General features: G+C 40.9%; 1 protein-coding gene and 1 long non-coding RNA gene across 2 annotated transcripts in view; one reads left to right on the top strand and one right to left on the bottom strand.

The window, feature by feature from the left end:
- LOC145439151 (uncharacterized) overlaps positions 1-22,367 on the top strand; it is a 168,417-nt gene that overhangs the window by 21,256 nt on the left and 124,794 nt on the right. The gene's annotated exons all lie outside the window — the stretch shown is intronic.
- On the bottom strand, positions 7,146-20,720 carry LOC145439132 (guanine nucleotide-binding protein G(s) subunit alpha-like). The gene is made up of 12 exons (XM_080316611.1): positions 14,496-20,720; positions 13,157-13,384; positions 13,041-13,095; positions 12,850-12,975; positions 11,363-11,460; positions 11,246-11,300; positions 10,783-10,856; positions 10,375-10,433; positions 10,188-10,308; positions 9,350-9,480; positions 8,553-8,623; positions 7,146-8,422 (listed from the first exon to the last, which is right to left on the bottom strand). The coding sequence occupies exons 2-12, from the start codon at positions 13,363-13,365 to the stop codon at positions 8,279-8,281; spliced, it is 1,143 nt and encodes a 380-aa protein (XP_080172737.1). The 5' UTR covers positions 13,366-13,384; positions 14,496-20,720; the 3' UTR covers positions 7,146-8,278.

The following is a 22,367-nucleotide window of genomic DNA, read 5'->3' as shown; positions in this document are numbered from 1 at the left end:
CACTGCGTCGGAACCGATATTTTAGTCATTATCATACCAAGTGTCGCTGCCATACTAATTATATTTTTGGTTGGCCTTGCAAGTTCACAATATGAACAATTCAATTTCGATAATATAACATAATTTCGATAATATAATGGGAAAATAGCTCGCCGGCTACTCAAAACCTCGCGGGCCACCAATGGCCCGCAGGCCGCGGGTTACCCACCCCTGCCCACAACTTCGATAGTTTTCAGAGCCCGGTCCAGCCCGGCCCGGTTTTCAGGAATCGAGCCCGGTCCGCCGACTTGGTGGGCACTCATCGTTACCACTGCGCTATCACCCCCGCTTCCCGCGTATTTGGTTGAAATATTACAAGGGCTAATTCATAGTTATCTATTTTGGGCACGTTTTTGGCGACGGATCTACATAAAATTTCGTATGGACAGAGTTATATCTACGTTCTATCATATTTTGGTGTCCAAATCCGGATAAACTAACCGGATACGCCATTGTTCCATCATTATGATGATACCACCATTCATGTTGTCACATGTCAGATTTAGTAGGTACCCTTCAATTTGTGTGATAGAATTTTGTGTGATAACTAGGGCAAGTTTTTGTTGCAGTTAAATCCGTGGAAAGCTGCATTTATTTTTGAAAAAAGTTGCAGAAGTTTCATTTTGACCACATTTTGCTCGGTTGACTAAAGAAAAGGTCAACTTCCCAGATTGACTAGAAAAAAATAAAATAAGGGTCAATTTTCCGGCTCAGCTCCCGAAATACCCGTAAAAGCGTTACTTCGGTGCTGATTTACGGTGTTTCAGTCGAATTTGGCTGTGTTTTTCACCAAAATCGAAAATACTTTCATGAAAAACCGAGAAAGTTGCAAAAAGTTGCATGAAAAAAATGGACAAAAGTTGCAAAAAGTCGCACTATAAGATTCCTTCAAACAGCTTAAAACAGCATTCTACATATCTTACGAGTATTTGGGAAGCTGCCGGAAGCTATAAAAACAAGTTGCAAAAGTTGCAAAAACTTGCCCCAGTGATAACTTCACTTTTCACTCTGGTGGCCACAGCGGTCAGCTCTCTTTGTCCGGCAACTGCTGAAGATATACAAATAATCCCAACTGGGCAATAAATGACGAATAGGTGCATGGCGTCACCTATTGGTGCCGAAATCACCGACCCAAACTTCATTGTCAGCAACAGCAACTCTGAAGCATAAGCAAATCCCAAAGCTTGATTGGTGAATTTTCGAGAAAGGTGAAAGCACAGTGCCTTGCCAAACTCCAACGCGTTGATAAGAAAACGGTGACAATAATCACACCTATACTAGGCCGTCTTATATGGGTCTGCGGCGTCTTACGTAAAATGTGACTACAATGCCGCGGATCTACGTTCAAGATCCAAATCCGCGTCTCAATGTCTTCGACTACCTCATCAGTTTTGAAGTAGCTATCGCTCTTGACTGCGGTTCTAAGCTCTTGTGACACTTTCAAATACGAAATGCAACTCCGACTTGTTTGTTATTATACTAGAGAGGTATACATTTTATCGTTGCGACTCAGTCTTATTCATAATATCAGCGACTCACCATTGACATCGTAAGATTAGAAATGGTGATTTATGATGTAAGTTAGGAAGGAGTCGAAACGACATATGGTGCAGTCAATCAATCAAACTTCCGCCTTGACCTACAAATAGCTCGCTGACTTAAATTAAAACCTATGACACTGAATCAAACTGCAAGACCAGAATTAATTGACCGTTCTCCGACTCCGTGATATTATGACTTTGACTCCCCAGCCTGCTTCCAAAAACCTCTAGGATAGTATCGAAATTATCGAATTGAGTTTCAACCTCTAATAATTGGATATTATAGGCATATAGGCATATAGGCTATAGGGGTCGCAAACCCAAAACGGATCGCGCGGACCCCTTTTCGGCCTTTTCAAATTTCGTGCAGGCCGCGGGCCGCACGAATTCAATATCGAGATTAAATAGGCCACATATATCAATAACCAGCATACGTTTTAAAAACTTTGCGCTTGTAAAAACTGGCTAACATATTTGCGACGCCGACGGGCACAGACAGGAAGGTATCGAAACAACTTGGAGTACCCTTTAAGATCAGACACCCACCTTAGCCTAGGGCCTAGGCGAAGTAAAGAAGAGGCATGCACGCACACGTGCATTCGCACAGTGCACACTGAATGAAAAGTAATGCAGAGAATATAAGACGCAAGCGACAAAATAAAGTGGCATGTGGCGGAGGTTGAGGTCAATGTTAGGTCGTGATCCGGTAATCCTGAATGCTGGTTATATAGTACACTACACAACAATCCAGGCGAAGGTTCGGCTGTTGATATCAACTGAACATTCGTGCTGGCTGGCTAGTATTCATTTAGAAGAAATTGTTTGTATTTCGATTTGAATGCGGACATGCTCGACGACTGTCGGATAGCCGGCGAGATGCTGTTCCATCACTGTTCAGTGTTCAGCCACTGTTAACAGGGCATGCGAGGTTTGATGCTTTTTGCGGAAGCCGTATTGTTGTGGAGAAATGATAGACATCTTGGCGAGGAACGAAGATAGGCGGGAGAGGAGCAATTTTTCGAACGCAATTCCAATACACAGTAGGACAGATATAAGCCGGTAGTTGGTGACATTAGTTCTATCTCCGGATTTGTAAACGGGGACAACCCTGGCAGTTTTCAGACATTTTGGGTAGACACCATTTTCTATCATGAAATTGAAAATATGGGCAATCAGATGGCCGATAAGCAGGCTAATCAGTTTTAAAAACCAGGCTCGAATTAGATCATATCCAGCTGCCTTGATAGCTTTAAGTTCATGAATGGCAAGTACCACTTCCGTGGAAGTTGCAGGCTCGAGCATGTCCGGAAGGCAGCTAGCAAGACAGTAAGCTTTGTACTATCCGAAATACATTTCAGAGCAGTGGTTCTCGAACCGGGGGAAGGGGAGGGATGTGAAAGCATCTGAAGGGGGCGCGAAACCGAGGTAAATATTCTTCGCGCTCCGCGCAATTTACCCAGCTCAGAGTTGTTGCTCTGTGTTTTATTGTCTGACTTTAATATATAAGAATTCTCTCATCAACAGCCATCATCTTCCATACCATCAAACTATCCGCTGGGATTTCAAACATTCTGGTTGATCTTTTTAATATTTTGTGATATTATATCATGATCTAGGGGTAGCGGGCGAAATTTTTCACTAACAAAAGAGCGCTTGCTAAAAAAAGCTTGATAATCACTGTTTTAGTGTAAAACGTGAATACGGGTTTAAAGAGAGTTGAAAATGTGCCATGTTAAACAGTATTTCGAATCATGACTGCAAATAGATATTTTCAGAGGTGGTCAGTAACGAAGTACTTCTACTTTTTCGAAGTACTCAAGTAGTTTTCCTCTACTTCTGGTACTTACTCAAGTAGATATGATTTTCGCTACTTCTACTTCTTATTATTTTGTGATCTACTTACGCTATTTTCAGTTTGTCAAGTAGAAGTAGTTCAATCTTTCAATTAGGAAGATAACCTGAGGAATTTCGGAGCTGTTTTCACGGAGTATTAACATTTAATTTTCATAAAAGTTTCGTAAAGCCGGGAATTTTCGTCGCGCTTCGCGCGCAGTGGATACGAAGTGACCAGTATGATTTCACGAGAGTATCGGCGAATACAATTTAGGTGGAGGGTTGGCGTGGTTCCGTATACACCACATTGTCGCCCTTCGCCCATATGAAATAATTCATCACAGTATATATGGCTCATCATAACGTTTGAAACTGATGTTTCGCAATCTGGCATTTTCTTGTTATATCGTAATCTAGCATGTCCATGGCGTGTCCTAATCTGGAAGAGTGGACTTTGACTTTTTTTTTAGTTTTAGAGCAGTTTTAGCGTACCATCATTGAAACTTTCAGGACTAAATCACGAAATACATATTCTGCTTTTAGAAGTAGTATTTATATTTCACTTTCAATTCCCAGTATCATATATTTGAGTTATAATTAATATCAGTTCTTTTGTCTGGATAACATACATGTTGAAGTATAAAAGCAAGTGTAGTAATGCCTTTAATTTCTGGAAATAAAGCTACACAATATGGCATTTTTACGGTCCACCATATTTTTTATTAACGTTTACTAATCGCGCAAAGTGTTTACACCGTATCCTATACCAGTGCTCTTCAACCGGGGTTGTCGTACACCCTTGGGTGTACCAGAATTTCCAAAGGGTGTACCACTCGGATGGGGTGTACACTGTACAGGGGTGTACCAGATTCGAATTACAATGAGCCGATGGCTAGCTATCACAAAGGCAGGTTTATGGGCCAGTACAGGTTGACGCACAGGTTAATGAGCAATATGGTACGATGTTATCTCAAGTACTGTACAGTGTACACCGCTTGATTGTGATGTCATAAGCAAATATTTCTCCTATTCATTTAGCCGTCGGCAATAGACCAATGGTTCCGTTTGGTGTTGGAAAGTATGCAGTTAACAAACATGTGTTCAGCTAGTCATTTGTCTTTTAGTGATTTTTGGGGGAACCGCCGCGATAGCTCAGACTTCTTGAATCGGTACTTCCTACCCGACGTTAATAAATACCGCAATGCACATAAATGAAGTGACGTAGCCAGCCAGGGTCGAAACAGCTTCCATATTGAAATCGAAAACCTTCTGTTTTAAAATCCCGATTTTATGTCCAATATTTCGCCATACATTTGCAATTTAGTATTTTGTTATTAGTGATGCAAATTAGCGACAATAGACTGTGTATAGCGGCATACGATCTGAGGTTACTGACATCTGTTGCAGCCCAAGTGCTACTATCGACTGTGTGTGGTGTGGGGCAGGCCTGATACGCAGTAGGCTGGTGCGCGTGCTATCATGGCTGATCTGAATTTCCGCTTCTGCAGCAGTAACTTTACCTACTCTCTCCCCAATACTGTTACATTTAGGTTGATTATCGTTCGTAATGTCAAGCTGTTTTTGGGCCGACACGAAATAAATTCCAATTTGGTGGGCGGCTTACCTGGCTGCGAATAGACTCTGTGACCAAACACTATTTTATCCAAATCCAAATTTTTTGACGGCAATAACTCCGCTTCTACTGGTTGGAATTGAACCAAATTTGAAGAACATCGTTTTTATAGACAACCTAATACTTTCATGAGTGAACAGAAAAATTTCAAATTTTTCGTTGTTTATTTTATATAATAAATAGAAACTTTCTTCTCCCGTAGCAATGCGGCTACTGGTTGGAATTGAACCAAATTCGGTGCGTAGGCTTAAGTTAGGTAACCTAACAATTTTATCAAGTAGCTATAGTACGATTTGAGAAAAAAAGTCATTTTTGAAGACCCCTAATGAACAGGGGTGTGCGAGTTTTGAGCCGACGTTAAAAGGGTGTACCACGTCGAAAAAATTTGAAGAGCACTGTCCTATACAACTTCTCCGCATTGCTCTTCGACTAAACTACGGCCCTTATAATATGGGGGATGGCGCCATACCATGCTATTTTCCAAAACGTGCTGTTCGAGAAAACAGAGGATTACTATCGAATTTCCTTATCAATACAATCATTTTCATCCCATGATGTGGACGAATGCTTATGCCATCGACAATTGGATACCTGCTGGTATGCATCAATATGAATCAAACTCGTCACCGGATTGATTATAAAAAGGTGCAAATTGAGCTATGTGATAGCTATCACATCACATCACCCATCAGGATGGTTGTCACAACTACTTACTTACTTTAGTACTTTTAAAGTCAGTCAATTATACTTCTACTTCAAGTAGTTTTAGGTTGCTTATGTAAGAAGTACTTCTACTCGTACTTGAGTAGATTTTTTGTCACTACTTCTACTTCTACTTGAGTAGCTTTCTTGACTACTTTGACCACCTCTGGATATTTCTAACTAAAAGTCTCTTTGTCATTACCCAACATCAACCCATTCACGGGGCAGCATTTATTAACAATGAAATTTTTAAATAAAATTAAAATACGCTGGAAAATATAGGCAAAAACTTTCACTCGGCCCACCAACGTATTTTCTACTTCTAATTCGGCCCGCGGAGAAAAATAATTGTCCACCCCTGCCCTAGGTTCCACAACATGTCGTACGCGAGTAAATTCTGTCTTTTTCGGCCGAATGGAGTTATTGGTTCAGGTGGTGTTGATTTTTAGTTTTTTGAAGCCGTCGTCATGTGGGAAGGCAATCCTACTAGTGACGGCCTACAGGGCTGAGATCTAGTCGTAAAGCATTGGGATTCTTACCTAACCGAATTCCGTTTTAATGTATTTCACCACAAGAATTCCAAATGGATCCACTACAGATGTCATATACAGCGCCTTAATTAACAAGGGGCAGTTTATTTTCTGTTTCGCTGAAGACGGTGAAATAATTTTGACTGCCTTCGGCGCGCGTAACATATATAGCTGGTAGGCGAACGCTGCATAAAAAAAAACCCGAAATGTTACGTGGGTGGAAAAAGGATGGGAACCAATGCACTATGATGTACAGTACAATAAACCCGGTTGATAAGCCATGATTTACTACTACTACTACTAAACGAATACTATAGTCCATCCTCAAGATTACCGGACCACGACTGACCTATCGATCTCGCCTTCCAGGACATGCCACCCCATTTTTGTCGCTTGCTTTTTTCTCTGCCGTCTTTACCTTTCATTCAGTGTGCACGCCTCCTCTTTACATCGTCTATGCCAAGGTGATTGTCCGATTCCATAGGCTACTCCAAGTCGCTTCGACACCCTCCCATCTTTCATTGTATCGCAGTTCTGAGGTGTATTGAACTGATAAAATTGCTAATGAATCAATGATGATGAATTTAGAATCATAATTCGACACCGCGACTTATTCTGGAACTTTATCAACTCACCGTCCTGTTCTTGAACTGCGTAGCATAAACGACAGGCTGCATGCTTTTATATTTGTCGCTACCAAGAAGGTTGAACAGACTCGATATCAACGTCATAACTAAATGACCTAAAATATTCCGGAAACAATAATCAGGCAAACAGGCTGCCAAATGTACTGAAAAACTCGTCTGGAAGCACGATCTGGCTATAAGCAAGGTACTGACATCCCTGAACACCCCACACGCCCGGACATTCCGCGTGACCCACCTTTTTACTTCGCCGGGCGAGGTAAATATATCACACTGTACATAGTTATTTTTCATCTAAAATTACGACAATTACACTGATCCAAATAGAGCCATTATCGAACAGTGGGATCCACAGAAACGAAATAATATATTATACGACAAAAACAAATTTTTCGAAGCCTGGGGACAAAAAGGAACATAATAAATACTCGCTGAAACCAGTCCGTCTCTCACCAACCGATTTCAGACCGACAAGCAAAATGAACTACCAATAAAGCTATCTTTACACCCTCTCACTACATCGGCGGGACGCTGCCGGCCGGCGATGCGTCGCTGTCGGCAGCCCCCCGCGAAGATCGTACAGAAGAGTGAAATCAGAATCAGGTAAAACCATAGCATTGATACGCAACCAAGGAGAGAAAAGTAACTTAGTAGAAAAGCAAATCGAAAGCGACCCAAGCTCTTGCCGACCCGGATTTTTCGCGTGAACACCCCGACAGACAGACGCCTGTCGCCGCGACTTGACCAGACAGTGAGTCGGAAGGTAACACGCATGCTGACAAGTGAAAGAACAACGATCGCGACTGAAGACGGCGCAACAACAAGACCCCCGTTATAAATAAAATTTTTTGCATAATCATGAAAAATATTATTAGCAGATTGCAATATAGCACGCCACTACGTGATCAACAACCGTCCTCCGCTTTTTTTAGAGAGTCAATTCCGTCGTTCCGGCCTCGTCGCGCGCGCGTCACGCCCGCGGTGACAACGACTCGAGAGAAGATTCCTAACGGCTATATATAGATTAAGTCACTATTCTTGAATAAAAGAAAAGGAAAAGAAACTAATCGATCAAACTCCAGTTGGTAATAGGTGTCGGACGAAGCGCTCGCGTTGCAGGTAGGTGCGGTTCTGCAGCTCTCTCGCGCGCGTTGCGTACCGTGTAAACTCTCTATAGAGCGCGCGCGCGCTGGCTCGCGTCGCCGCTCGAAGGCAACAAGAAAACGAAACTCAGTCAGCCTGCGAGTGTCCCCCGTCGGTCCCCGGGCCGTCCCTGGTCCGTACCAGCTTCCTTTATTCGCTTCCGGTACAATTATCCCTCTTCCGTTATTCCCGGCGGTTATTACCCGGACAAACTCACAACAGTTCGTACTGCCTTAAGTGCATACGCTGAATAATGTCCCGGCAGTCGTTGAATACCCTGCGAATGTTCTCGGTGTCCACCGCGCACGTGAAGTGCGGATAGCAATAGTGGCGCGTCTCTCCCGATTGACTTAATTTCTGGAAAACAAATCGCACCCATTCGCTTCAGTATTTGCGATCTGCCTTCTAAATTCTTTAAAATGTGCAATAATTGAGCATATATTATAAAATGACTGTACTTTAAAGCTCAATACAGCCAAATACTCACCAAAAATTCGTCTCGGATAAAATACTTCGCTCGGGTCACTTCGGGATTTTCGTTGCTGTCCGAATGAGGAGCTGCGTCGCAAAAATAGGATTAGTCACGGCGGAGGTCAAGACGAGTTCAAACGAGTAATCGGATAATTACGAGCACGCTAAACGTTTCGCGGGAGAGCCTAATTCCAGGCGTGAGTCGCGCGTAATCAAAGAGCAATCAGCTAATTATTGTTAAAAGCAGGGAATGTTCGCGTTGATCGGAGTTCGAAACGACCGGCGACAATCGGTTCAAATCACCCGGGGATCTGTTACAATTAATTAAATTCGAGCCGGTGTAGCGTCGAGCATCGCCGCAGCGAAGCAGATTGTACCGGATGAACACTATCTGACACATCTTTCTCCGTCATTTTCAATACAACGTACAGGCCTCTTAATTGCATGTTCCAGGCCGAGGTGAGTGTTCGGATGAAAAACCAATTCGACTCTCTTCCTCTATATTTTCATTTTATTGCAATCTTGCTTTTGAAATGACTAAATTGGTAACATACTAAACCGGACACTCCGCATTTACGCGTAAACGCAACGGGTCGAGGTAGCCGCCCGCAAACTGCCGCCAGACACAAGGCCCACGCGAAAATACGGCGCGCCGGCAGAGAAGAAATGAATAATTGATGGGCAAAACACATCCGGGCTTGCTCACCCTTCCCGCAGTCTATTTTTAGCGCCGGCGAGAGGACAGAGCGGAAGCAAAACATCGCCTACGCGCGCAACGGCCGAAATAGCGCGGGCAGCCGCAAAGTATCTCACCGTCTTGCGGGATGCGGTAAATTTCGAAGTCGGGAAAGTAGTCCTGCAGACGCGACCTCCCGGCCTTCACTTTTTCCTCTAGGACGTCTTGCTTGTTGAGAAATAAGATAACGGATATGGTCCGCAGCCACCTGCCGGGAGATAAGCACAAGTTCGGTGCGGCGTCACACGCGAAACGCGAATAGCAGTCATTGTTGCTACACTAACAGAAGTAGCGATTTGCGGGCGAGTGAAAATTATGTATTCTGGGCCTAGTGCAGCTTTAAAAATGAAAACGGTTAAGCAGAAGGGTAGACTAAAATCCTAACTGCATGAATGCTGCTCAGGAAGTGCAATAAGGCACCCCGAAAAAGTGCAAGTACTTTGAAACGGACTACCTCTGATTAAAACTAGTAGCCACTGTTTACGTTGAAGTGTATTCGTATAAGTGCAAGTAGCCATTTCCAAGCATTCTATTCCTAGAGTTGGAGTGGATAGAGTCCAAAATCATAAACACTCTCGGAAGTAAAAGAGAAGTCGAAGATTTTCGTAACCCATCAAACTTCGATCAAAACCAGGAACCCGCCGAAGAACACTAATAAAACACCCGCTACGTCTCGACGCACGGGCGTCGTCTGACCACAGACGAAATCCGATCTCCCGCACGCGCGAGCGCACACACATACACGGCTATTTCCACATTCCCGCGTGCCTCGCCGCCGTCATTGTTCGGCCGCGCTATTTATAGAACGCTATTTATAGCGATCGCGCGCGCAGCAAACGCACGCCAGCCGAACGCGGTGATGATCGGCGCTGCGTCGGATGCGCGCGGACGAATTTCGGCCGATCAGGCAATCACCTGTTATTCCAGATGTTTTTGAAGAGATCTAGGGCTTCCTTCAGACGATTTTGACTCGCGTCCTCGCGCAGAAACATGTCATAGCTGCTGCTAGCGACCACGAATATGATAGCAGTAACCTCTGAAATAAGCGGGCGTAAAGTTAACCCGCTCCTCATGCTAGTCCTAGCACAGATATCGAACAAACCGTTGAAGCATTGTATCCACTTCCTTCTCTCGTCCCTCTGCCCGCCCACGTCGAACATACTTTCAAAACAAGGTATTATATTTAAATCGCGTCACAGTGTTATTATGGGTGATGCTGTCATAACAAAGTATCCGCAGGACTGAACGAACGGTTCACGAATCATACCAATAAACAGCTACAAAACGTCTCCAAACGAAAAGTACACAACCGCGGTTAAGCGACTGCCACAAAGTTTCAGAAGCATCTCGAAGTCGTCGGTTAATGATTCACAACATCGAACGAAGGTAGAAAGGTAATGAAAAACACATTTCAAAGCACTAAAAATCGGGCGACATACAACGACACAGTTCAGCCTAAGAGCAAATAAAGCGACACAATAAAAATCGCAAAACCGACGACGGCACTTACTGGAATTTAACCTTATCCACGTTAAACTTTGTTTCAAAAATTCCTCGGGTCAGGACTCGACACCTGAGAACGTCCTGAAATGCGACAAATGGACACGATCATTGTCGTCAAATTGCATCACATCTAGAGGAAGCCGGTTAACGGCAGACCGAGAGCAATGGAATTTCCCGTATATATGATATAATACAGGCAGCCAAAAACCCGATCCCTTTCACACAAACTCTACGCCACTTGCCACTTTTTAGAACGATCAAAATCCTGAAAGAGGCCACACATCAGTCCTTCCCGAAAACTAATAAAACGAGTAAACAGATGTGACATTCCCTAAGAGGTGTTCCAAAACATGACATGGTCAAAGCATGGCGGGCTGATGGGAACTTGTGCAAACATCATCTAGAGAGCCCTACCAAACGAAGTGGCGGCAGCAAATTAAACCGGAGTGCCGATGTCGCATTTCTCTCACCTGATCCGAGGGCGAATAGTCTCTTCTTCTAATCGTATCGACTTTATCAAGAAAGCTGCGGAAAAAAATCAGTTTTCAAAGCATTGGTCTCCGGGGTAGTTACAAGTTTGAGCTCACTATTTTGCACAATCTATTAATTGATATTCGTTACTTCTCTCGTAGCATCTTTGAACACCTTGATCTTTCCATAAACTGGATACTTTATCAAAAAAGGTCTGCAAAAGACAAAAGAAGGTCCAAAATAGCCTTACTTCGAAATGTTGACGGACATTATTGCACCTAGCTACACCGCACCGAAAGGCGCAGCTTCGTAATCGATTGATTCATCGCATAGAGTGTCAGCCGAAAATATTCGGGTTCATTTCAGTATGAAAATACTATTCAGAAGGGTGGTTTGTTGTTTATGTGTGCCATAAATGGTGTGATAAACTCAGATTATCATCACAATTACTGTGTATGTCAAATTGCAATTATATTGCTGACAATGACATGACAGATGCTTAAAACATCAGGTTTTTCAACATAGGATGAAAAACTCTCATATAGCCTATTCTAGCTTCTGGACCTGCTGGTAGCATTCTCAATATTAGGCAACTAGGTCTGACTGAAAATGCAGACAAACCAGCCCCAGGGCAAGTATATCCAATGAGAAATGACCAATGTAGAGAAGAAACAGGCATCGAAATTTTTCAATGAATATGCTCAAGCACACTGAATACATAAGATAGGAATCTGCAAGCAGGCTGGACACCCTCAAATTTCTGATGAATTGGATTACTTGCTAGTAAGAGCCACGCTCTCTGCTGAGTGCTGTCAATCAGAATAATTTGTAGGGGGACAGCTAGGAGTGCTGACTTCATCCCACGATGTGTACAGGTGAAATAGGAAATCACAAAACGGTATAATTTATATAGCCAGTATGCTGTTTGACAGCGTTTTGAGATCAAGGCTTTTTTGGATAATAACGGATATCATCAATGATCTCTCTCTTGTTACACCAGTCCAACAACCTGGATCATTAATTGACGTGCAAGACAAGACGCCTTCAGGTTTGTTGCATCAAAATTTGTGTCCCAAGTTCTAATCGAAGCCCGTTTAGGAATCTTGGCAGTGCAAGTATAACATTACTAGCCTTTAATCCTAGCTGCAAGTAATTAATGTCAGGCTTTCAACCTAGCTACAAGGTAAACCCAATCTTGCAACAGGCGATATCAACTTACTGTCGTGTAATAATGGTTGCATAATCTTCCTCAGAATCAGTCAGCAAGGCTTCGGATATTTTCAATAAGGAGCACAGAATAAACATGCAAACTGCATAACACTTCCAGAAGGCACATCCCGTGTGCATGCAGAAACACAGCAGATGGCTATGAACCACGACTAGTATAGCATTGAGTATTTAAGAACGGTCAAATAGATGTGCTCTCGAGAATCTGGCTGCCAGCATCATGCACTGAAAATACTACTATATTTTAGTTACAAACAACCACTATAGTGTAGCATGCATGCATATTATTAGTATGCCTATGGAATAGAAAATATTTATATCACAATAAAGCACAATTGATTGGACAATAAAGAATGACCTGGCAACATGAACATACTTCGGTAAAGTCATCTTCTTCTTTAAACGAAATGGACTCTGAAAGCATGAACTCGACGTAGCCCTGGTTTTGACTGTTCGCGAGTTCAATAGGAGGTTGGAGATTTCTCATTGCGCTGGTGACAGCCTGCAATTTCAGTGTTGGTAAACAGTCAATCCTAGATAAATCTTCATCGCCAGAATGCAACATACCACCATCGCATCACGAATGTTCTTCTTGATGTCGAGTATTCTTTGTCGCTTCTCGCTGTAGCAAGATGATAAAACTGAAATATTCATCTCCAATTTCATAATGAAAAGTTACCCACTCTTCATTGAAGCCGTCAACATGAAGAATGCGCATTTGTTTCACAATCGTGCTTTTTCCCGACTCGCCAGCGCCCAACAGAAGCAGTCTGTGGGTACTTCTGTATTCCTGTTTATCTTTCTGAAGAATTGCCTCAATCTGCTTATTGACCATCGTCTGATTGGGATCACCGGGATCCGATGGTTGGCCGCAGCCGAGACAATCCATCATCCAAGTGAATGTTGAATACCTTTTACAACGAATGAAAATAGTAAATAATCAAGACAAGTATACAGGATTCATCAAATCACAAGCGGCTTTCATGCTAACCATTTATCGGCAAATATGAAGCCCGGAGAGGTAGTAGTGTTCAAATCACAAATGAAGGATAATAGAAGCAATCTAAACTTTCCTCAATCCTCATCGTCAATAATTTTACATCATCATTCTATATCTTCGACAGCCGCAGTAGCTCAGTGATTAGTGGTCCCACAATCTGCAGGCCCGGACCGAAATCTCACCGACTGCTGTCACCCTAAAACTGAGCCTACTGACAAGCAAAACTTTCAGTGACAGTCCCAAGCCTGGAACAATGGGTAAAATTGTGTCAGGAAGGGCATTCAGCACGAAAACCACAAGCTTAACTATAACACGGCTCATTGATCCACTACGGCAACCCTAACACGGGAAAGGTCAAATGACAAAGGAGATCATTCTCTATTTCTTTTTTTGTCAATGTAAACTGACATAGCAGTTCAAGGTAAAGTGGAACGATCTAAAATGAATAAGATTATAAAAATTCAGAATCAACGATAACTCGTAAAAACAAAGTAGTGAATTAGTCTCAGTAACACTGGCATAATTATGTCAGCATGAGATCAACCAACAAAATTTTTGTTGCATCTGAAGACACTTTATATCAGTGGTTCTCAAACAGGGGGGCGTGAAAGTATCTAAAGGAGGGCGCGAAGCTGCGGTCAACTGAAAAATGTTTTCGCGCGCCTCATCTTTATACTTACTTATTTATAACAGTCATTCCCTTCCATGCCATCAAAATATCTATTGGGGTTGCCAGAATTCCGGTTGGATCTGGTGATAAGACGATAAGGGGGGGGGGGGGAGGGGGGGCGTGAAATATTCCAGTATCATATGGGGGGGAGGGTGTCCAAATAAGTTTAAAAACCACTGCTTTATATGGAAACAAGGAACCTGAAAATCGATACATACCGACTGATGTCTGGTTCAAATATGTTACAACGAACAATTCAATTTGAATCAATATTCTCATTTATTTTTTTTATAATAAAAACAGTTAATTTGGAGACAGGTTCGCACAGCTATTACAATGAAAACAGATTTACCTCAACAAATGATCCAAGTTTCAATCTTCACAGTGCTCAACCGACTTGATACTCCAATGAAATTCTCTCAAGACGACACAGTACTTTATTGCTGCTAATACTTCATTCCTCAACATATAAGTTTCCCGAACATATTTTCATACTCAACACAACACAGCACCAAGATCACCTATCTTGATATCCCCAAAACCAAATGCTATGCAAACTAATAGAAAATATGACAGAGTTAGTAAGTGTTAACTTGCTCACTACCCGTCACCAGAATGGACCGGGGAAAACAACCGAATGGACCGGGGAAAACAACCGAACCCAACGACTCTAACACCATTAAATTCCTCTATCCAGGTATAAATAGCTCAAGTACGCATCACAGATTCCTTCAAGCAAAAGCGTTCATGCAAAAAACAAGCATATCCTAGAGCTTTGAGGTGGGTTGGTCAGGTTTAAGTAAGGCGGATCACTGCAATTTAATCTATCAACACAATTAACGTGATCTTAGTACAATGCCTAGCAATGGGATATGCAGCTATAGGGAAAACAAAAAGCGTGGGAAAATTTCATGAGAACCATCAAATATCTAACAAGCTATTCTGGTAGCATTTAGATATGCTAAATATAAAGGCAAATATATAAGCATCTACAACTAATCAAAAACTCCTCATGACAAACATTTGTTGTGGACTTGGGAGGATGAGACAATGACTGGTTCAACAGTCTCACATTTGACATACCTATTTGGATTATATCCATCAAGATAGCCAAGGCATTTGAATAGTAAAAAAACAAGTATTCTTATATCAATACATAAACAATACATACAAGAAAAACATCTGCTACGTCCAAAACATCCTCTTTGGTATGTTACTAGATCCTTACAACTGTTATTGATTAAATGACATCTTTATCACACTTGCTTCTAGAAATCTGCATCTGTTGTAACAATTGTTGTGCAATAGTTATATTTAGCATATTTGATATGACCATACCCATTTACACTCATATTCTCTACAGATACTGACTGATCCAAGATGCTCCATTTGTGCTATTTGGGTTACCACGAGTGAATTGGGCACTTGGCTGCCCTAATCCTAATTTGTCCCTACTCTATCAAATAACTCTAATTCACCAAGTGCCTTGCATCACAATTCACGCTCATATTTGGTGAAGCATTGATTTTTCAATTCGGTAATACAAAAATAATGCATTGCTTTTATAATAGTACAGTTATCACGTGGGCGATATTTTGATGTGTCAAAAAAACGTCAAACTTATAACGCTAGGTCCAAAAATTGGTACGGAGGTTGCGCTGTCTGAGATCTTCTCGTTTTACACTCAGACCCTACACTCTACTTTATACTATTGTAGATGGCACATTGTCAAATTGCTGTGATTCCCAAGTTATTTTAATAGTTTAATAATTACGACAATGTGGGGTGATGATCAACACACCTCGAAACGCATGTCATAATTTATTTTGCAGCGAGGATGTGTTGGCAAACCGAGCGAGAGCAAAGCGCAACCATTGCCCAATCTCTCAAAAATGTAGTGAGATTCCAATATGCGATTAAAGAAGCTCACCCCGATATCTCAAATCTGAGTCTGAATCCGAGACAAAGAGTCTTGTATCAAAAACCGCTGGATGAACAACTGTGATGTAGACAACACTGTCCGTGTGAAGCAACAGGGTGTGTCACCAGAAATATACGCGAAACTTTAGTGCTGCCAGCCAACAACCCGCTATTGACAATGTTTTTCTCTAATCATACCAAGTCACTTCCCAAAGACAGACAGTTCGTACCAATTTCCTTAAATCGCAGTCTCGTGGTTCTTTTGAAACGTTGAAATATCAACAATTGATTGACTGACTAACCATCCAAAAATGTAGCGAAGTATATGAATTTTTACATAATATTGCATAACTTGATATGAGCTATTCACTATCAAAATTTTGTCAAGAAAAGTATTTTGATCAATCTTAAATTTCAGAGAAAAAATTATTGAAAAATAATCGCCTAAGTTGTTACATTTACTATGCTAAATCCTAAACCAAGTGCCAAATTCCAACCTGCAAAATACCCTGGTAACTACTGTTAGAATGACAGGCTGTGAGTTTCATGTGTCTGCGTATCCTCCCATCCAAGATATAAGAACTAAAGCAAATATTAAATTCACAGAAACTCAAGGAGATTTTTCTCGTATGTAAAAATTAGGTTACTTCCAAAAGATACATGTAGGATTTTTTTGGCTTGATATACATTATCATAACATAGGAAAAAAAAACAATAGCTCACACCAAATTTAGAGAGAATGCACCATAGTAAAAATCAAAAGCTCTCCTCCAGCGATGGAAGTAAGACAAGGAGTTAAACCTTCGCCAAAATTCCAACTGTGGCGATATAAATAGGCTAGTGACCCATTAACAGAATCCATCTTAGCAAATCTCATGTTGTGTTTACCGCGAAACAAATACAACCATAACCATTCATCCTCAAATGCATCCATATCAAACAAGACTACGAATCAAATATTAGCAGGAGACGGAGACTTGGAAACAATCATGAAATGGGAGGTGGAGGAACTTGGAAGGTGTCAAGAAAGGGGTGAAATATCAAGCTCGCACCAACATCGTTATTACTGTGTCCTCTATTTATTAATTGGTGTTAAATCAAAGGAAGAACATACAATGATCACTATATCATCCAACAAGCAGGACTGCATAAAGGGCATCAAGTTTCACTCAATCAATTGAAATTGAAATTTTCAACACCAATATTACTGGATATATCAAATGCACATTTCTGTAAATTGATATATAAAAAAAGTCAAGGAACACGCAGATCTCAATCTTGCAACCAGCAACCATTGATTTTGACTACAGGCAACCTTCACCTACACCACATCATTAATCACGTCTACTTGTGATTGGAATGACTAATCTCATCAATACAACAATATTCACGGGTTTCAATGAGGTGCCATATGTTCACTGCTCACCATGTTTCATCATCAACGTACAGTCGATACCCCATTAAGTAGGAATGTCTGTAGTGCGCTTGGTGAATGACTGCAGAATATCAACTATGATGACATGCGATTCAAAATGGATGCTACTTTAGAATTTTAAAACAAGGAGCATTTTGTAATTCCCAAAGAGTGTTCCATTTGACTCTAAAATGAAAATTATAGGTGTTGCGGCAATGCAAATCAATTTCAACTTGGATAGAAGATAGTGATATTGATGACACACAAAGACACGTAAACATTTCCATCATGTTTCAACACAACATCAACACTAAATTCAGAGCAGTTTTATTCTCTGCTAATAATAAGAAAAACCAGGTAGAAAACCAATACCGTTCCACGAGGTGAATGATACTATGTGTGCAAATGAAATACAGATGTATAAATTATGAGTTCCAATTCAATGTAATCTTCATAGATCATAAATCTTCAAGGAAACAACGCATCTCCCGCATCAAATTTTAAATAATGAATGGGGGTAGTAGATAAGCAAAGAATAACTTCCCGAAGATTTTGCAATTAAGAATACTTGATAGAGTAACAGATTTGGCTAAGATAATCTGCAACATGTTGCAAAGCAGAATCAATCATTTTCAAGGCTACAGTGAAAAGAATGTGTATTTAAGAAGATGGCTTAATCGTGATCAACTGAAACGAATGACACAGGAATAGGACGGTGAATATTTTGGCCCTTGATGTTTTTGCGGCATGATGAACCAATTAATGATATACATACACAGGATACATGCATATGCACAGCATACCATTAGTGCCTGATGAGTGATGCGCATATGCCACTGGGCAAGGAAGGTGCAGAATAGGCCTAGCGTTGTAAGGCTTTTTAAGTCTTGCACCACCCTTCCATGCTATCCCGGTAATGCCGAGCGCCTAGCTAGGAAGCCATAGACACCAGTGTTACTAAAATCAGGTGTTTGCTCTGACCTGGCCAGGTATTCAATCCACGACCTATCGATCAAGAAGCCGGACGGCTCCACCATCACGGTACCTTGTTTGTTTACAGAATTTTATAAAACATAAATCAACCGATATGACTGTATTGCATTTGATGTGCAATTGACTAAAATATTTACTACTATGTCTTAAAGAGTATTTTATTCAACGCCATAATAAACATCTCAAGATCAACTTGGACACCAACAGATTCAGAACGCAGACGTTCGATTTGCAGCCTTGACTGACCCGATATTCATCAAATACGTGTTGCTGAAGCAGGCTAGCAACTTTCAAGCATGGTTGACATGGGTGGACCTTGCTAAAACAGGTATGACGGGAATGAATTTTCAATATGATCAGGTTCAGATTTAAGATTTCCAATCTTTTGAAATGGTTAAAAGCGGGTCTGTGATGCCGCAATTTGAAGCAAACTATAGGAGAATGAATTACACAGAAGATAAATTGTTTGCTAATCCGTTTATCCATCTTCCGATGAAAACTTAGATGTGCATCACACTTGCTCAAACAATCAACACTGTCGTTACATTGCACACTCAGCTCAATACACAAATGACAGAAAATTAGCTGAATTGTTCTGGCACTAGCAGTGTGATAGCAGATTAAAATGGGATAATTGGGATACGAGGAAAGCATTAACATCCCATAGATGACACTAGACTGAAGCAACATGGAATGAAGTAGAAGGAATTCAATTGGTGCTTTTTGCACCTCATTAAAATGGGTTTGTCCCTCTTTTTCTGTGCATATGACTAGTCAGTATTCTAGTATTGATTTTCCGATTTGATGGGGAACTGCTGACAACACAACTTCAGCATCAATGCAAAAGTCATTAGTCACCAAGTCATTCAGGACAGGCATATTCCAAACATTGTGATATGCAATCAGATACCGAATCAAATTATTAGGATCAATACCGAATGACACATGTGCTTAGAAAATATTCAACACCGTCAAAATCATGGTTGCGAAGAGCCGATTCATCTCAATAGGCGTATGTCAGATAATGTCGCAACTGGGTACATGTGGGATGCGATGATTCTCTGGGAGACAAGAAACCACTGCTGGAGGATAAACTTACTGTAGTATACATGATTGTCTAATTCTGAAATAACGCACCACACATTATTTCTAGAGCCAAAATAAACTTGCTTTTTCGTTAATACGGTACTTATTTTTATGACTATACATAATATGAAGAGCTAGAGGTATTGAGCCTGGATGAATCAACTTTAAATGCTATATTAAATTCTATACTGCGACCTATACCGTATGTCACTGTTCCACAAATCACGCAGGTAACCTGTTACGGTAGTTTAATTGCTTAGAGTGGAATTGGTGGCAACGTCACACAGAATTTTCTGTTTAGTTACTTGATTATTATCTGCAGAAAAACTATTATTTCAAAAAATGAACCAAGATTCCATAGGGGTAACTGCTCAACATACTTTCCAAGATTGATACATTCCCTACCCAGTCGCGGTATATCACTGCATCTAATAAATGCCAAAGTAACCTGCCTAACCCTACACACAGAACTGAGTTATTTCGAGTGAAGTACAGTGCCATACCATACAAAAAAGAATGTGCATGATTTTATAAACAGGCAATGAAAATTACAATTAGTAGGATTACGAACGCAATGCAAGAATGCTCAACAAAGCAATGATGGTAATACTGAATAGCACCAACAGTATGAAAAAATAAGAATGTTGATGCCCGTATAATAATGTCAAGTAGTATAGCCTAAACACAATACAAAGACAACTCTTACATCATATTTCACCAAGCTCTAACGACTCATCTAGTGCTTTCAATCAACAACCTCACTCTTTTCGTTACGCATAAACCGTCAAAGCTTACTGCAATATAGTTGAACACCTTCAGTGATCGAAATCTAGTTTGTTTGAGACAAGAAAACACTGTTTCAAATCGAATAAGATCCCAGATATGATAACATCAATGGATCGAAACATGATTTAAAGACAAACCCTTCCAGTAGTTTATAGTTCATGCTACATCCTTGGAAAGAGACACCATTCCGTAGTTGATATATCATGATTGCAACAGCTATCTCGGTTACAGTGGCACCAAATTACCCGAATAAGGGAAAATTTATGAGATATGCGATAAGCGAGCCAAAGCATCCTAATCCGACGGTGGGCGGAGGCGATGGATCACAAGATCACGTGATATCCTCGCACCCATAATGCATTTGTGGCCAAGAAGGACGAGGCTACAGAGTATCGTTTTCTGATACCCTGCGATTATCTAAACCAGAGCCCAAAGCTACGTGACTGGCAGTTATTTATGTATGTCCCTACCCTGATTCTCTTCGATCCTGATAGAACATTCCAGTTAATAATGATTATCTAACTAAGAAATTCAATATTTGTTGTCATTTCATATTATTTTCTCGTTACTCGACAGCCGACAGCCTATCCATTAGCCTATCCAGCGTTTGAGATGACCGGATTGCATCTTCATAAATCAATTTCGCACTTGTGCCGACAAACGTATCTCCATTTCAATTGTTTGCCAGCGTTTCCATGTTCTGCATTCTGTATCAGTGTACACTGCACACGGTCCATTAGCACTTTAAGTCAATGTGGATCGTGGATTTGGTTCAGAGGGGGTCAACGTGGACATTCTTCGTACTCAGGCATATAACTAGAAGTTATTCCGCAAATTTCTACTCAATTATGAGAGGAAATAGCCATTTTCAAAGCCTGTGAAAAAATAATTCAAGTATGTAGAACGAGAGGTGTATGTACCTGTACCTATATAGCTTGAAGAATAGCAGAGATCGATTTGAATCGACTTGGTTTCATCTTGTCCCTCTCTATCAAGTTTTTTTTATCATATCGAAATCCAGTGGCGTTTCGTTTATCAATCGTTTCAATTGCTTATCAACATTCTCATTGATTCTAAACACCAGAATATTGCTATATAACGAAAAATTAAGAAGCTAGTCGAAACGATCGACCTCTTAATCAATAAAGCTTTCACCTTGACCAACAACTATCGTAAAATAGCGTATTAAACAATACTGAATACATGCATTTGCATAGTCAATAAGAATAGCCTGCAAAATCGGAGACGTGACGAAGACTATGACAGGGATATCTAGAGTTATATAGATATCCCTGGACTATGGGAGGCTATACATATTCGTTGCCGCATTGGTACTATACAACCAAAATCGGTATAAGAAATTCGGATTATTATCAAGAGAGAGTTCATGGAATTGTAAATGGAATAGGCTATTATCAGATAAGGATTGATATCAAGTCAGAAGATTCGCGCTTTGAGTCGTTAGCGTTGCTCGTCAAGTAGAAGTGACGCTGCATTTATATCTACTCGACTTAATTATGAGCGTGCAGAATGAAGCCAATATAGTAGTCTAAAGCAGTGCTTTTCAACCTGTGTGACGGTTCGCACTAGTGCGAATGAAAAAAAATTCAGTGCGAATGACGAAGGTGGTGCGAATAGTGCGAATGAAAATCCGGATCAAGTGCGAATGAAAGTCGTGATTAATTCCTAACTTTTCTAACGTGTAAATTCAAATAAACCTAATAGGAAATTTAAAATCAGTGTAACATTTGTAGTTGCGACGCAATTGTAAAAGCTTAATACGGCGCACCACTAATCGTAGCTCTCATAAGCCGTATTGAATAAATATTCATACACTATAATTATTACGTAACCAAAAGCCGGATTTGGAAGCTGGTGTAGTGACAGTATATAGATATCTATAAACTCTATAGTGGCAGACATACAGTGTATTAGCCCGTCTGAGCCTGCGACAGGCTGGAAAAATAACATCAAATTGACTTTCTGCTTTCTTTCGCTAAACAATCAACATATTTTCGTAATAAC

This window comes from Botryllus schlosseri, chromosome 5, assembly GCF_051294905.1.
Source record: "Botryllus schlosseri isolate E-star chromosome 5, Bs_hap1, whole genome shotgun sequence".
In the NCBI taxonomy this organism is placed as follows: domain Eukaryota; kingdom Metazoa; phylum Chordata; class Ascidiacea; order Stolidobranchia; family Styelidae; genus Botryllus; species Botryllus schlosseri.
Note: the sequence above shows the minus strand (reverse complement) of the source record. Positions and strands in the feature narration are given on the sequence as shown.